The sequence below is a fragment of the Acanthochromis polyacanthus genome, chromosome 7, assembly GCF_021347895.1.
Source record: "Acanthochromis polyacanthus isolate Apoly-LR-REF ecotype Palm Island chromosome 7, KAUST_Apoly_ChrSc, whole genome shotgun sequence".
In the NCBI taxonomy this organism is placed as follows: Eukaryota; Metazoa; Chordata; class Actinopteri; family Pomacentridae; genus Acanthochromis; species Acanthochromis polyacanthus.
The window spans coordinates 1,731,936-1,748,412 of record NC_067119.1 but is presented as its reverse complement, the minus strand read 5'-3'; the positions used below and the strand labels follow the sequence as shown (position 1 = coordinate 1,748,412).

General features: G+C 38.5%; 2 protein-coding genes across 3 annotated transcripts in view; one reads left to right on the top strand and one right to left on the bottom strand.

The window, feature by feature from the left end:
* The window catches only part of LOC110964162 (GTPase IMAP family member 8-like), a 61,816-nt gene extending 45,771 nt beyond the window's left edge, over positions 1–16,045 (bottom strand). The window contains exons 1-7 of one of the 2 annotated variants that reach the window (XM_051950583.1): positions 15,491–16,045; positions 15,304–15,379; positions 14,122–14,189; positions 12,321–12,368; positions 10,786–11,418; positions 6,547–7,749; positions 3,733–6,447 (exon numbers count right to left, since the gene is read on the bottom strand). In XM_051950583.1, the coding sequence (XP_051806543.1) occupies positions 5,105–6,447; positions 6,547–7,749; positions 10,786–11,418; positions 12,321–12,368; positions 14,122–14,140 (3,246 nt within the window). In that variant the 5' untranslated portion in view covers positions 14,141–14,189; positions 15,304–15,379; positions 15,491–16,045 and the 3' untranslated portion in view covers positions 3,733–5,104. Of the gene's footprint in view, positions 1–3,732; positions 6,448–6,546; positions 7,750–10,785; positions 11,419–12,320; positions 12,369–14,121; positions 14,190–15,303; positions 15,380–15,490 lie in introns of those variants that run through there. The other variant, XM_051950584.1, reaches the window with a different exon arrangement.
* The window catches only part of LOC110946101 (protein mono-ADP-ribosyltransferase PARP14-like), a 108,663-nt gene that overhangs the window by 53,027 nt on the left and 39,159 nt on the right, over positions 1–16,477 (top strand). Inside the window, exons 5-7 of the mRNA XM_051950570.1 lie at positions 7,186–7,229; positions 7,561–7,599; positions 10,792–10,869. The gene's annotated coding sequence lies outside the window, so the exon portion shown is untranslated. The remainder of the gene's footprint in view (positions 1–7,185; positions 7,230–7,560; positions 7,600–10,791; positions 10,870–16,477) is intronic.

Genomic DNA, 16,477 nt, shown 5'->3' with positions numbered 1-16,477 from the left:
TAAGGTCCCATCAATTTGGAAGAATTTCACTATTGTTCCAGTTCCCAAGTCTGCATCCCCCAAAGCACTAAATGATTTTAGACCTGTGGCATTAACTTCTCTTGTTATGAAATCATTTGAAAAAATTGTCAAGGAGATGCTTATGGCCTGTGTTTATGAGAACCTGGACCCACTGCAGTTTGCTTACAGGTCAGGCAGAGGTGTTGAAGATGCAGTAGCCACCCTTTTAAATCTTGTTTTAACTCATCTTGAGGGAACCAAGACTTTTGCCCGTCTTTTATTTCTTGACTTTTCATCTGCTTTTAACTGTATACAGCCACACATTTTAGCAGGAAGACTAAGGGACTTTCATTGCATTGATCCTGGCCTAATAGCTTGGCTAATGGATTTTTTAAGAGAAAGACCACAACGTGTGAGGGTCAATGGTGTTTTGTCAGACACCCTCATCTCCTCCACTGGATCACCTCAGGGCTGCGTCCTTTCTCCTTTACTGATTGTTTTATACACAAACGAGTGCAGCAGCCAACATGTGGGGCGTCACATCTTGAAGTTTGCGGATGACTCAGTAATTGTGTCCTTGCTGAGTAGTGACGACCCTGACCATGGCCCTGTATTGCAGGAATTCACTGACTGGTGTCCCACATCCCTTATGCACATCAATGTGTCTAAGACGAAAGAAATGTTTATAGACTTTAGGAAACATCAGTCAGTCTTCCCTGCTCTTGTCATCAAGGATCAAGCCGTCGAGCGGGTCCATACGTATAAATATCTCAGCACTAATATTGATGACAAGCTGTCTTTCGACTTTCATGTTGATGCTGTTTGTAGGAAGGCGCATCAACGCATGTATTTTTTAAGGAAATTGCAGAGTTTTAAGGTTGACAGTACTCTTATGAAAATGTTTTATTCTTGTTTTATCGAGTCTGTTCTAACCTTTTCTTTATCTGCTGGTACAGCTTACCTTCACTTAAAAACAAAAACAAATTACAGAGTATAGTGAGAGTGTGCAGCAAAATTGTAGGTATTAATCTCAACAATCTTTCTGATGTACATAAGCTCAGAACCTTAAATAAGGCCCGCACACTCCTCACTGACCAGAGCCACCCCTTGGTTGGTGAGTTTGTGCTGCTCCCATCAGGCCACAGGTACATCCTGCCAAGATGCAGGACAAACAGACTTAAACATTCCTTTGTCCCTGCTGCAATTGTCCTGCTAAACAAGTGACTGACTAACCCGTTTGTGATATCCATTGTTGTTATTATTGTCTGTGCTTGGTACTCTGCGATGTGATTGTTGTTGACTTGCTCTGCTGGCTGTATAGCGAGTTGCCCCATGGGGATAATAAAGATTCCTTGAACTAGCTAGTGCTACAGCAAGCTGATAAAACAGTTTTAGCTTCAGATAGAGTTAGCTCGTTAGCCTTTTAGACAGATTATATCGTACGTTCATCCTGCTATTTTGCTATTATGTCAGCTAGTTAGCTATTTAGCTAGTGCTACAGCAAGCTGATGTAGCATAGCAGTCTTAGGTTAACATATAATCAGCTAGTTAGCCTTTTAGACTGATGATAATACATGTGTGCTGCTAATTTCTTATGTTACTGTATTAGATGATGGTGAATGAAACTGGTCAGTAATCTAACATTAGCAGGACTAGAGCTTTTATATTCATTGGTGTCTAAGTAAAATGTTAAAGCATCTCTGAGTCATAAAATGTTCACAAAGTCTCAGTAACTTAAAGAACAAAGTGTAAAAACTGAGTGAAAGTTGATCAGACAGCAGCAAAGTTCTCCAACAGCGACCCACAGACTCATTAAAGCTCATTAAATACAAAACTGATCTCATCTGACAACTTTATTAAAGACATTAAAGCTGCTCAGCATTTAAAGTCACTTTGGAGTGTTTTAGACACACAGTTCCATGTTTAACTGAACAGTAAAATCATTTACTGTTGTTCCAATGACGATTACTGGTATTTTATCACAGTAACATCAGTACTACATAGTACATCAGAACAATATATCACTGAAATAAAGTCAGTGGAGAATGAAGGTGTTTCAGTGTTTGATCAGTTCATCTGATTAACAAGTCACACTGACCTGCAGAGAAACATTCATTCATCTTTTATAGTGACAATACAGAACGCAGCATAAAAATCTATCAGTCTGAAGTTAATACAACACTTATAAACATCAGTTCTTATATGAAAGAAGCAACGAAATACCGAAAAACAACAAAAAGGCAATGATTCCCAACAAAACAGCACATAATAAATACAGTTTAAGAGAACAGAAACTTTCCTCTGACCTAAAAAAGTACAACCTAAACATCAGCTTGTTACACCTCCATTCTTATTTAGTTTTGCTTCATTTTCACTGTAAAAACCTTCAAAATAAGACACACTCTCTGCCATATAAAACTGATTTTAACAAACCTCACAGAATTTAAAGTGATTTTGTGTGATTGCAGAACAAACTTTTATTAAACTTCTTGTCCAAACTGTCAACTTAATTGTTGAATTTTGCCACTGAATAAATCACACAATGTAAAAAATGTTTTGGTTTTACAGTTTGAACTGTAAATTTGAACAATTTATTTTAGTTATGTAAAAATATTTCATGTTATGTAAAGTTCCAGATTAGAGCTCATAAAATTACAGGAAAAAGGTAATATTCTACACGGTAACTGTAAAAAAAAGAACAATCTGTAAAAAGTTTTTGTTGTTTTTACTGTATTTAAGTCAGCAAAATTGTGATCATTTTTACAGATGTTTGCTGGTATTTGATAGAAAGCATAAATCCATAACTTTTACTTTATATAGTTTTTTCATTTTTGCTAAATTAGAAATAATATCTCGTGAAATTGAAAAAAGGTATTAACATGCTGCCATTAAAAAAGACGACAAGAAGCAAAAGATCACGACAAAACTACAAATAATGTCCACATCAAAAATCGATATTTTCACAAATAATATTTTTTCTTTGAAATTTAACTCGAAAATGACTGTATTGAAATCAGCAAAAATCGAAATATTTTACAAATATTTGTTATTTGAAGGAAAATTTATGTATATGAATGACTTAAAATTGTACATTTTAAACACTTATTTTATAAATATTACCTGTTTTGTTTGATTACAGAAAATATTCAGTAAAATCACAGGAACATTAATTTACATGTTGACTGAAAAAAGAAACGGGCCAAAACTGTAAATAATGTCCACATTAAAAATCAGTAATTTTTACAAATAATGATTTATTCTTTTAGTGTTTGTGATCATAAAATGATGCTGTTGTACTCTGCTTAAATCAGGATATCCACCATTCTTTAGAACATTACAGCTGTCTTTTTTTTTTTTTTCTGGCATCTTTGCTGTCAGATTTTCACCGTTTTTCCCCCCCAGTATTACAAGGAACTATCATAGTTTTCACCGTTGATTGAATTTCCTGATCATCTTCAGTTGTACTGGAACCAGGAGCAGATATTGACAGGACAACGTAGACAGACTCAGACTTTTGTTAATCCAGCGGGTCGCCGATAAAGTTCACAATCTGAGCCGTGATGAAGCAAAAGTGACACAAAAAGGAGAATTTTGTTCTTAAAAGGTGAACTCTGGAAGGCTTGACTTGCTGATGCTGAGTTCACATTTGTTCACAGAAAGAGGTGTGAAGTTTGTCTCCAACGTCCTGAGCAGACGAGCTGCAGGCAAATATCTGATAATTATGACGAGGAAAATGACTGCAGTGATCAAGAACTCTTTCATCCTACACAGATGCAGACCATGAGTGCATTAAGATGATCTTAGAAACACCTGAGTCCATCCTTCCATGATGAGATTCATAGCAGAGTGATCATGTCCTGACTGAGGAGACTCATTGAACACATGTAGCTACCTGGGATCCCTAAGCTGTGATACATGTTTAGAAAGCCACTATGGCCTTATTCCAAAGAGCCAGTTCCCGACACAATCAAATAAACTCACATCTGCTTTCAGAAGTTCATCTATCAAATGACTGATTCTTCTTCATGTTTTTTCTGCAGATTTCCCTTTTCCGTGACATTTTTCACTTTTTTCAACTCCTCTTCCTGTTTTTCCAGTAAGCCGCTGATCTTTGTCAGATTTTCTGTCTTCTTGGCCATAATTTTCACAAAGTCCTTAAGTTGTCTGTGATGTTTTGTCTCTCTCGTCTTTCATTGTGGGCTACAAGTGCTGTTAGCAGGTCGTACTTCTGATCTTTGTCTTTCATTTGTTCAGCATGCTGTTCCTTCAGAGCTTCATAGGTCTCCATGTGTTTCAATTTAAACTCATTAAACTCTTCAGCTTTCTCTCTGGCTTTCTCTTCGTACGTCTTTTTCATTTTATTTAGGTCCGTTTGTAGCTTTCTTCTAATTCTTTATGTTTCCTCTCCTCCTTTTCTCTCCTGATTTGATCTTCTTTTCTTTTCTTTCATATTCATCTTGTTTCTGCTTGAACTTCTCAAGTTCTTCTATTTTTCTTTTCTCCTCCTGTCGTCTCTCTTCATCTTCTTGTTTCTGTTTCTTCCACCACTCTCTTCATTCTTTCTCCCAGGCTTCTTGTTTCTTTCTCATCTCGTCTCTGGTCTCTTCCAGCTTTCTGTAAATCCTTTCCTTTTCTTCTTTGTCTGACTGAATTTGTTTGTCCAACATTTCAAGTTGCATTTTTACTTGCTGTCTGTATTTATCTTCCTCTGCTTCTCTTTTCCTTTTCTCTTCTTCTCTGATTTCTTGTTCTTTCTTTCTCAGCTCACGCTCCTTGTTGATGTCTTCCTTGTGATTTTCCTGTAATTCTTTATGTTTCCTCTCCTCCTCCTCTCTCCTCATTTGATCGTCTTCTTTTCTTTTCTTTTCATTTTCATCTTGTTTCTGCTTGAACTCCTCTTGAAGTTCTTCTATTTTTCTTTTCTCCTCCTGTCGTTTCTCTTCATCTTCTTGTTTCTGTTTCTTCCACCACTCTCTTCGTTCTTTCTCCCAGGCTTCTTGTTTCTTTCTCATCTCGTCTCTGGTCTCTTCCAGCTTTCTGTCAACGTTTTTCTTTTCTTCTTGGTCTGATTGAATTTTCTTGTCCAACAGTTCAAGTTCCTTTTTTAGATTCTGTCTGTATTTTCTTCCTCAGCTTCTCGTTTCCTTTTTTCTTCTTCTCTAATTTCTTGTTCTTTCTTTCTCAGCTCACGCTCATTGTTGATAATTTTCTCATGGTTTTCCTGTAATTCTTTCTGTTTCCTCTCCTCCTCTTCTCTCCTCATTTGATCTTCTTCTTTTCTTTTCTTTTCATTTTCATCTTGTTTCTGCTTGAACTCCTCTCGAAGTTCTTCTATTTTTCTTTTCTCCTCCTGTCGTTTCTCTTCATCTTCTTGTTTCTGTTTCTTCCACCACTCTCTTCGTTCTTCCTCCCAGGCTTCTTGTTTCTTTCTCATCTCATCTCTGGTTTCTTCCAGCTTTCTGTCAACGTTTTTCTTTTCTTCTTGGTCTGATTGAATCCGTTTGTCCAACATTTCAAGTTCCTTTTCTAGATTCTGTCTGTATTTTTCTTCCTCAGCTTCTCGTTTCCTTTTCTCTTCTTCTCTGATTTCTTCTTCTTTCTTTCTCAGCTCACGCTCCTTGTTGATGTTTTCCTCCATTTCAGCAAGTAGTTTTGCTCTCAGTTTTCTCTCCTCTTCAATTTTTGTTCTCTCTTCTTCTATTCTTCTTTTCATTTCTTCCTTTTCTTCCTCATGTTTTCTTTCCAGCTCCTCCATCATTCTCTTCATCTCTTCTTCCTTCTCCTTCAAGATTTTCTCCATTTCTTTCTGTATCGCTGCTTCAGCTTCTTGCAGCATCTCGTTGGTGAAGCAGCTTCCTCCATTTTCCTTCACCATGGTGTCGATCTTTGTTATCAGCTCACTGACTTGTGTTTGGTTTTGTTTATCATAGTTACTAAACACGTGGTATCTTCCTCCACAGTCAGAGATCAGCTTCTTCAAGGAATCATCACATGTTTTAATGTAATCTTCAACAGACTGGTCACTGTCCTCCAGTGAATCTCCTCTAGTTAAAAGGATGATGGTGAACTTTTCTGAATTCCTCCCAAAACTTTTCTTCATCAAATTTAATGTTTCCTTGTCCTCTTGTGTGAGTCTGCCGATCTGTAACACCAGCAGGAAGACATGTGGTCCTGGAGACAGAAGACTGATGCATTTCACCATCTCTTCATGTACTTCTTCAGGAGACAACGTTGTGTCAAACAGTCCAGGAGTGTCGACCACGACAACAGGACGTCCGTCCACTTCACCCACTGACTTCTGACAACATTTGGTGACTGAATTTTGACTGGATTTGGCGATGAACTCTTTTCTTCCCAGAATGGTGTTTCCTGTTGCACTCTTTCCACTGCCAGTCTTCCCGATCAGAACAATCCTGAGACTCTCTGAGGTCTGCTGCTCTTCATCAGCTGTGAAACCAAACAGAGTGATTTAAAATATGAACTTTGTATAGAACAGAGTTTAGGAGAATCAGCTACAGCAGAAAATAAAAACAGTGAAATACTTACAGCTGAATACATCATATTTTTTCAGTTTCTTGATTTCAGCCTCTAGCTGTAGGATCTTTTCCATTTGGCCATGAGCAAACATTCCTGTTGTGTAGCTGTGAGGTTTCTGATCTGACAGTCTCATCTTGTCCACTTGATCCAGCAGCTCTGGGATCTGCTGCTTGTCCTTCATGTTGAAGATGATGTATCTTCCTCCACAGCTCTGACAGAGCTCCTGGATGTCTCTGTTCTGTCTGATAAAGTCAACAACAGCTGGAGCTGTAGGATCTGACTCCACAGTGAACAGAATCAGGGTGAAGTCTGTGACTTTAGAGCTGAATGTGTTCTGGATGGTCTCTAACTCTCCCTTGTCTTCATCAGTGAGGGGACCCACAGGTAGGACCAGGATGAAGGCATGGACGCCCTCAGGATCAAAGAGGGAGATACACCTGAATGATTCCTCCATCACTGCCTCCTGAGGTTTTCCATACAAGGCAGGCAGCTCCAGCAGGGAAACCCGACGTCCACACACCTCTCCCTGGGTTTTAACACACTCTGATGAGTCTTCAGGTCCACCAAACTTTCTTTGTCCCAGAATAGCGTTGACTGCTGAAGTCTTCTCAGCTCCTCTTCTACCACACAGGACCAGGTTCAGAGGAGGTCTGATGGGATCAGACTTTGGTCTTCTTGTCTCTTCAGTGAAGGTGAGGAAGGTTCTTTTGTTTTCGTAGATGATGTTCTCGATCTTCTCCATGAACAGTCCGTGGTCATTAGTAAACATCTTGTAGTGTCGTCCATCACATTCCTGAAGGAGCTGGTTCACAGAGACGCTCGTTTCGTTCCACTGATGGTTGTATGTGCTGATGACCATGGAGTGTTTGAAGGCGTCTTCACCAAACAGACTCAGGATGAACTTCAGAGTTTTTCTGTTTTCTTCAGTGAAATCTGAAGGTTTCACTAACAGCAGCAGAACATTTGGTCCAGGAGAACAGAGATCCACACATCTCTTCATCTCTTCTCTCACTGTTTCCACAGACAGACTGAAGACGTCTGGAGTTTTCACGACTGTTAAAGGTTCTTCTTTCCACCCTCCATCAGCAGACTCGCACTGTTTGGTTTGAGAAAATCTCTGAAAGTCAAAAGATTTGTTCTTCATGATGAAGTTTCCTAGTTTCATCTTCTCCTCCTCACTTTTCCCAAACATCACAATCCTGAGTCCTCGAGCTGCCAGACACCAGGAGATAAAACAGTGAAATGTAGTTAGACTCTCATCAACATTAATTTAACAGCTTGGTCTTTCACTTTTAGAGCATTATTATTTGTAATATTTTATCTGACTGATCTGTGAACTAATCATGTATGATGAACAGTTCCATCTGAGAAATTAACTAAATCTAAGCTCAGAGTCAGATGATGTGATCAAGATCACTTATTCAGCATGTCTCATTTGAATCTTCACTCCCCAAAGCTACTGGGTCAATAAAATAAAGTCAGCATGGCTCAGAAACAGAACAGAGGAGCAGGTTGTTTGAGATCCATTCAGCATGGAGAAACATCTTTCTACTGTTACATCTCCAGTATGTGGAGACAAAATCAAAACAAAGAGACACAAAATGACAAAATAAGACACAAAACAACAAAAACTGACAGTAAATGAGCACAGAGAGTTAAAACGGTCCCAAAGACGCATTAAATGTGACACAAAACATCTAAAATGAAACAAATTAACAAACACAAGAGAAGATAGAACACATAGTGACAAAAACAAGACACTAAATGAAAGGACACAAAACTGTCCCAAAGAGACACGCAATGACAAAAACAAGAAAAAAAATGACTAAAATAAGACACAAAATTACACAAATGAGACAAAAAAAATATTAAAATGAGACACAGAAGGATAAAATGAGACAACAAAAACAGACACTAAATGATCACAGATAAAACGGTCTAAAAGACGCATTAAATGACCAAAATGACACAGTGACAAATACAAGAGGAAAACAGACACATAATGACAAAACACAAACTGAGAGGTGACAAAAACAAAACACAACGTGACACAAACAAGACCAATAATGACAAAAAAAGACAGAAAACAACCAGAACAACAAACAAAATGACATAAAATGGAGACGACAACAGAGACTGAGAGGAAAACCAAAGCTACTGGATGAATAAAATAAAGTCAGCATGACTCAGAAACATTAAACAGAGGATCAAGTAGGTGGAGATACATTCAGCATGGTGAAACATCTTTCTACTGATGATGAGCAGAGCAGAGAGAAATAAAGAGATAGTGGAACTGTTCCATATCTATAACATTGACAGTCACTTTTTTTTCTCAATCATTGGTAGACATGTTTTAAATGTAAAATCGTATAAAATTGGTCATCAAGAAATTTTACTTTTTTTTCTTGATTTCCATCATTCTGAGTCCTACTGACAGAAGACTTTTCATTGTGTAGTCAAGCCAAGTATAAACTCCTGTACTGCAGTGGTTCTATTTTATTAAAGTCTAACTTAAATCACCGTCATTTACACTCAGCAAAAATATAAACAACACTTTTGTTTTTCTCCCATTTTTTATGAGATGAACTCAAAGATCTAAAACTTCTTCCACATACACAATATCACCATTTCTCTCAAATATTGTTCACAAATCTGTCTAAATGTGTGACAGTGAGCACTTCTCCTTTGCTGAGATAATCCATCCCACCTCACAGGTGTGCCATATCAAGATGCTGATCAGACACCATGATTAGTGCACAGGTGTGCCTCAGACTGCCCACAATAAAAGGACACTCTGAAAGGTGCAGTTTGGTTTTATGGGGGGTCCACTCCTCTTCAATCTCTGTGTGAAGTTGCTGGATATTGGCGGGAACTGTTACACGCTGTCGTATACGCCGATCCAGAGCATCCAAACATGCTCAATGGGCGACATATCCGCTGAGTATGCTGGTCATACAAGAACTGGGACGTTTTCAGCTTCCAACAATTGTGTACAGATCCTACAACATGGGGCCGTGCATTATCCTGCTGCAGCATGAGGTGATGTTCTTGGATGTATGGCACAACAATGGGCCTCAGCATCTGGCCACGGTATCTCTGTGCATTCAAAATGCCATCAATAAAATGCACCTGTGTTCTTGGTCCATAACAGACGCCTGCCCATCCATAACCCCACCCCCACCATGGGCCACTCCATCCACAACACTGACATCAGAAAACCGCTCACCCACACATGCTGTCTGCCATCTGCCCTGAACAGTGTAAACTGGGATTCATCCATGAAGAGAACACCTCTCCATCCAATGTGAGCATTTGACCACTCAAGTCTGTTACGACGACGAACTGGAGTCAGATGGAGACCCCGATGAGGACGACGAGCAGCAGATGAGCTTCCCTGAGACGCTTTCTGACAGTTTGTGCAGAAATTCTTTGGTTCTGCAAACCGATTGTTTCAGCAGCTGTCCCAGTGGCTGGTCTCAGATGATCTTGGAGGTGAACATGCTGGATGTGGAGGTCCTGGGCTGCTGTGGTTACACGTGGTCTGTGGATGTGAGGCTGGTTGGATGTACTGCCAAATTCTCTGGAACGCCTTTGGAGACGGCTTATGGTAGAGAAATGAACATTTAACACACCAGCAACAGCTCTGGATGACATTCCTGCTGTCAGCATGTCAACTGCACACTACATCTGTGGCATTGTGCTGTGTGATAAAACTACACCTTTCAGTGTGTCCTTTTATTGTGGGCAGTCTGAGGCACACCTGTGCACTAATCATGGTGTCTAACCAGCATCTTGATATGGAACACCTGTGAGGTGGGATGGATTATCTCAGCAAAGGAGAAGTGCTCACTGTCACAGATTTAGACAGATTTGTGAACAATATTTAAGAGAAATGGTGATATTGTGTATGTGGAAAAAGTTTTAGATCTTTGAGTTCATCTCATAAAAAATGGGAGCAAAAACAAAAGTGTTGCGTTTATATTTTTTTTGAGTGTACGATTAAAGTGTTTTCCATCAGTAAACTTATGAGTGTTGGACTCACGACAACATTTTAGTTCTTGTTCTTTAAAGGTTTTATGCTCTAAACTCTAAACTGAAGAACAATGTTCTACTAATTTAACATCACAAAGACATAAATGTCATTTAGTCTGATCTGAAGCAGCAGTTTGTGTCAACAAATGTCTAAAAACAACAAAATGAGGTTTCAGTTTTGATTGCATTAATGTTAAAATGTTTTCTTGGACTCACCTGCAGCTCGATCTGGATCAAAGTTGGCCGGTACCGCTGTCTGTAGACTGAGGTTCTGATGAGACCCAACTGCAGCATTTTCAGGTAAGTCACAGCTCACATGTTCTCCATTGTTCTCCCTCACAATCTGAGCAAGGCGAGTAAACAGTTCCTGAAGTTCTAGGTTCTCCTGTTCCACATATCTGTATCTACACATTTTGATCATGTGCTTTAATGCTGGACGTTCCTTGTAGTTCTTTTTGGAACCTACATTTTCTTTTGTAGGCATTGACAGCAGAATCAGGGAATGTTCAAATGAGCGATCACCAAAGTTTTCCAGGACTGTTTGTAGCTTCAGTTTCTGTTCCTCAGTGAAGTCTTCAGGCTGTAGAACCAGCAGGAACACATGAGGTCCAGGATCAGAGAGTCTCACACAGTGTTCTGTAAACTCCGTCAGTTTGTCCTCAGAGTTTTTTGGATGCAGCAGATCTGGAAGGTTGATGAGGACCGTTTCCTTCCACCTGCACCGTCCTCGGACTCTCAGGCAGCAGTCGGGTTCCTCGGTGCTGAACACATTTTCTCCCAGGATGAAGTTCCCCACGTCTCTCCTCTGAGACCAGCTGTTCCCCAACAGAACAACCCTCAGCTCAGACACTGGAATCAAGACACAAAGAAATCCTGAAGACAACAAACTAAACAAAATGTTCCAGTAGAAAATTCAAACAAGTTAGTTTAAGGTGTTCTTTAAATGGGATGGATGTAGACTCAAAATCCCAGAAAACACTCCAAGGTGCTCTGGTTTTTAACAGTTAAAAACTTTTCTGCTCACAAACAAAATGGACCACATGACATTTAACACAAAGTGCTCTACAGATAAAATATTAACAATGCAATTAAATAACACAAACCACCCCTTAGTCCTATTCCCACCCGCCATCCTCACCCCAACATCATGTTATGAGGAAATGCTATTCTAAATAACGTGCAATGAGGAAACTCCAGATGATATAAAATAAAAGACCTATGATTAAAATAGAGGTAGATAGATGGACAAAATAAAGGTCAAAAATCATAAAAACAATAATAAAATTATAAAAATGAAGTATAAACTGTACACTGTAGAATAAAATAGATAAAAATATGAAAAAACAGAAATAAATGACTAAAATTAGTTCTAAGAGCCTCTGCATTAGTTTTAGAGAGGACTCTAAGATGACTCCAAAAGTTTCAGTTCCAATGATCAGAGCCTCAGTTTTGTCCTGGCTGAACTGTATAAAGTTCTTTTCCATCTATGATTTAATGTTGAAAATACAGAGGGCATCAAATAGCCATCAGGCGACACGATGATGTACAACAATGTGTCGTCAGTGTAACTATGGAAACTCATGCCACGTCTCCTGATGTCATTTCTAAGTGATAACCTACACCAGTCAGATATAACATTCTGACCACTGGCAGGTGAAGTGAAGTAGAGATGATTTCCTTAAAATGAAAGTTAAAAACAAAACTCTAATTTTCATTAATTTGTAAAAGAAACCTTGTCAGCTGTAACTTACTGTTGGGGGGAAGCCCTTCTAGGCTGCTTGTGCGCTGCTGATGCTCCACTGAAAACACAGAAAACAACAATTACACACAAACCTTAACAATAACACAATCCCACAAGTACTGCTGTTAATGAACAGGAGGAGAAAGTGGCCGACACAACTAGTGGATATTATTACAGACTTTGTAGAAGAGCTTCTGGACTGGTTTCAGACTGGATGTTGGACTGGTTCTGGACTTTCTTGGGACTGGTTTATGTTTGGTTCCAGTCTTGATTCTGCTGGTTCTGGATGTGATTTAAAGTTGGTTTAGGATTTATTTCACTCTGGATCTGGTCCTGAATGAGGACTGGTTTCAGATGGTCTTTGGTGTTTCTTGGACTTTATTTAGGACTAATTAGGGACCGAGCCAGCGAAGCGGCCAGCGGAGCTGGCGAGTCCCTATTGTATTTGCTTCGTTTCTTATTATTATTATTCTACGCTATACACCAAAATATGCAAAACCTTTAAACATTATCTCCTCCAAAACCGTACAATATTCCGGCAGAGGAACTCCTCTGGATTTCATCTTCGGTCATGGACGGCACTTGCTTGCCGACCGTGCAGGGGGGCGGGGCGAGGCGAGGTCCCGCCCAATGCTGCTTGCAGCTTTAATTTAGATTTGGTTTTGGTCCTGATTTTGCACTGGTTGTTGACTTTTTTAGGACTGGTTTCAGACTATATTCTGACTGGTTTTGGACATTTTTTGGAATGGTTTAGGTTTGATTTCTGTCCTTTTTTTAGACCGTTTAAGGGCTGGTTTAGGACTGTCTCTTGTCTTAACCCCAAGAACACCAAACCTACCATCAAGCATGGAGGTGGCAGTATCATGCTCTGTGGAACTGGAGCTTCATATAAAGTAAATGGAATAATGAAGGAGGAGAATTACCTCCACGTTCTTCAGGAAAACCTAAAACTATCAGCAGAAGATTGACGTTTCAACAAGACAATGAGTCCAAACACGCATCAGACGTGGTAAAGAAATGGTTCCATCAGGATGGAATGAAGGTTCTAGAATGAAGGTTCTAGACTGGTCTCCCCAAAGTCCTGATTTAAACCATCAAGAACCTGAAGAACCAAGTCTGAGTTAGAAAGACGACAAATTTAGGAACTGCACCAACTGTGTCCTCTTTCTGTTTCAGAGTTGAGTCAGTTAAATTGATAGTATCATGATACCGCCACCTCCATGCTTGATGGTAGGTTTAGTGTCCAGAGGAGTCAAAGATAAACAGAAGATTGAAACCAGAAGAACTGAAATGAGGAGGAAATGGACAAATTTAACCAAATATTAACATTTCTGTTTATAAGCTCATGATCCAGTAGATTTTGTCAGACTTCCAGAAGACCTTTAATGAATCTATGATAGAACCAAAACACTTGATTGTATTTTTTCAGAAATACATGTGTTTCAGTGATTCCATCGTAGAAATTTTAGAGTTATCGGAGTCATTGCAAACTACAGACTGTCATAATAAACCTGGTCTTTACATTTGTCTGTAAACTTCTGTTCAGGACTGCAGATGTCCATCAGAAAACACTAAACCTACTCAGGATTTAAACATCATGTGAAAATAAGACAAACTGTAACACACCATGTTTTAAAGAAGTGTTGACAGTAACAAGTGAAATAAATGAAATGAAGATGAGCAAACTGACTAACAGGTGGGAAACACTGCTTTAAAGAAATGCTGCAATTGCTTTAATTTCAGTTAAAAATGTATGTTTTCACCACATATAGATGATAATATCTGTAATATTAAAGTCAGACTGGACTCACCAGATGCTGCAGCCGCCATGATGTCACTCTGGAAACGTCAGCCAGCGACAGATCTTATTCTGAAGAACCTGAATAAAAACAACAACATGAAGAAATCAAAGAGTTAAAGTCTCTCAGAAACATCTGCCACACATACACTAATAAAAATGGAAAAACCAGAAACGGTTTCCATAAAATTACAATAAAATTAACGATGCGTATTTCAGCAGTAATTTCCTGTAAAATTTTATGGCTGAATGTAAGTAGATGTGGAGCTAGATCTCCATGGTAACTGATGCAGCAGATTTAGATCTCCATGGTAACTGATGCTGTGGAGCCAGATCTCCATGGTAACTGATGCAGCAGATTTAGATCTCCATGGTAACTGATGCTGTGGAGCCAGATCTCCATGGTAACTGATGCAGCAGATTTAGATCTCCATGGTAACTAATGCTGAGGAGTTAGATCTCCATGGTAACTGATGCTACACCACTAGATTGAAATGCATTTCGGGTCATTTGGCCGCCCCAAGTCCATACAAGTCCAGTCCGATGAGTCGTCGATAATGTGGGCGGGCCAAGAATGGATGACATACCTGGATGTGTTCTGGCTCCGCCCCATTATGGAGGATGTATCAGACCAGACTAGTGTGGACCAATAACCCATAATGCATTTAGACCAGCGGCAGAGACAGAGGATAAAACTTTCAGAGGGAACACAAGCACTTTTTAAATAAACATTTAGAACCATCCTAAAAACCTGAATATATACAGTAACTATTTTATATTTAACTGTGAACATGCAGGGCTGAGTTTTTATATCTGACTCCATTTCACTGTAAAGATGATCGGAGCAGATGAACAGAGGTGGTGACGTCATCACGTATGCTGGTGTTCTCAGCAGTCTGTACTTGCCAAGTATGCGAGTCTGGACTTGTGTACTTGGAATTGAGAAACAGCCTGAGTTTCCACGTCAGTTACAGCATCAAAAGAAGAAATCAGCACACTATACAACACGAATAGCAGCTTTATACCGTCCTAAATGTTTCTGTTCCTCATCGTTCTCCATCAGAACACCGTGTTGACTGATCAGCTGTTTGGTTCATTTAGTGCAGAAGTCACGTGACAAACGCCTCATTTTATGACACATGAACAGAGTTTGAAGAAGAAAGTCTGAGTTAAAGTTCAAACCTCCTTCTGATACCTGTTTACTGATTATGATGAACCTGCTTCATACTTCAGAGCCTTAAATCTCCAGTCCTTCTGGAGCCTCACAGCGTCTTAAAATCAACAGGAAGCAGAAACAGACTTCATTCCTCACATTAAAACTGGTTGGAAATTCATGAGAGTTGCTCAGAAACGATCAGAATCTGTGCAGAGTCGGTACTCACCTATCGATGTCTGGAAGCTGCTGAACTTTCTCTTCTTTAAAGCTTCTAGTTCGTCACACAAACTTTTCTGCTGCGACTCGATCAAAGCTCAAAGTGAAAGGAAGAAACACACCAAAAAAACAAACTGCCACCAGCAGAGGGCAGTAAACAAACCCTGACTGATGATTTATTTTAATATTTTAGACTTAATGTTAATGTAATATTTATATTTCTAAGGTGAATATTTTATGTGTAGATTCTAAATACTTACAGTACATTTAATAAATAGAATAAATAATATTATAGGATCTGAACTGAAATTAATTTTTAATTATTTATGAGTTTTAATCTGAAGTTTGAGGTTACTTATATAAATTAGTGTTATTTATATAAATTAATTATATATATAAAATAAATAATATTATGGGTTGTCAGCCTTAATTTTCATATTATTTATAGAAATTATAAAAATACAATTGTTTGATCTCAACCTTAATAAATACATTTCTCAGGTAAATGTTTATAAAAACTAACTTTAATATTTAAATAAGTCAGCTAAATAAATTATATTTATATTTAAACTAATCAGTACACTAGAATTGTATCTTTAACAGTGTAGAATCTCGACCTTTTTTACATTAATTATGCAAATTAATATTTAATATTTAATATTGTAAAATCATCAGGTAAAGTAATAAATAATATGTAGGTTCTTAAAGTTCATATTTAGTCATAAATGTATAAATAACACTGTAGGGTCACATGACTTCCTGTTCTGGTTCTGTGGCTCCATCTAGTGGAGAATCATTTACATTAATATCCAGATTATTCACATTTTAATGCATTAATATCTATTTTTTAACACTGATGTGTTCATTCTGCTGGTTTTCGTCACCATTGTGTGTTAATATCCACATTTATAAAACTTGTATTTTAATTTTCAGGTTTATTCACACGTTCATGTGTTCATATTCAGTTTTATTTACATGTTTGTGTGTTATTCCCAGA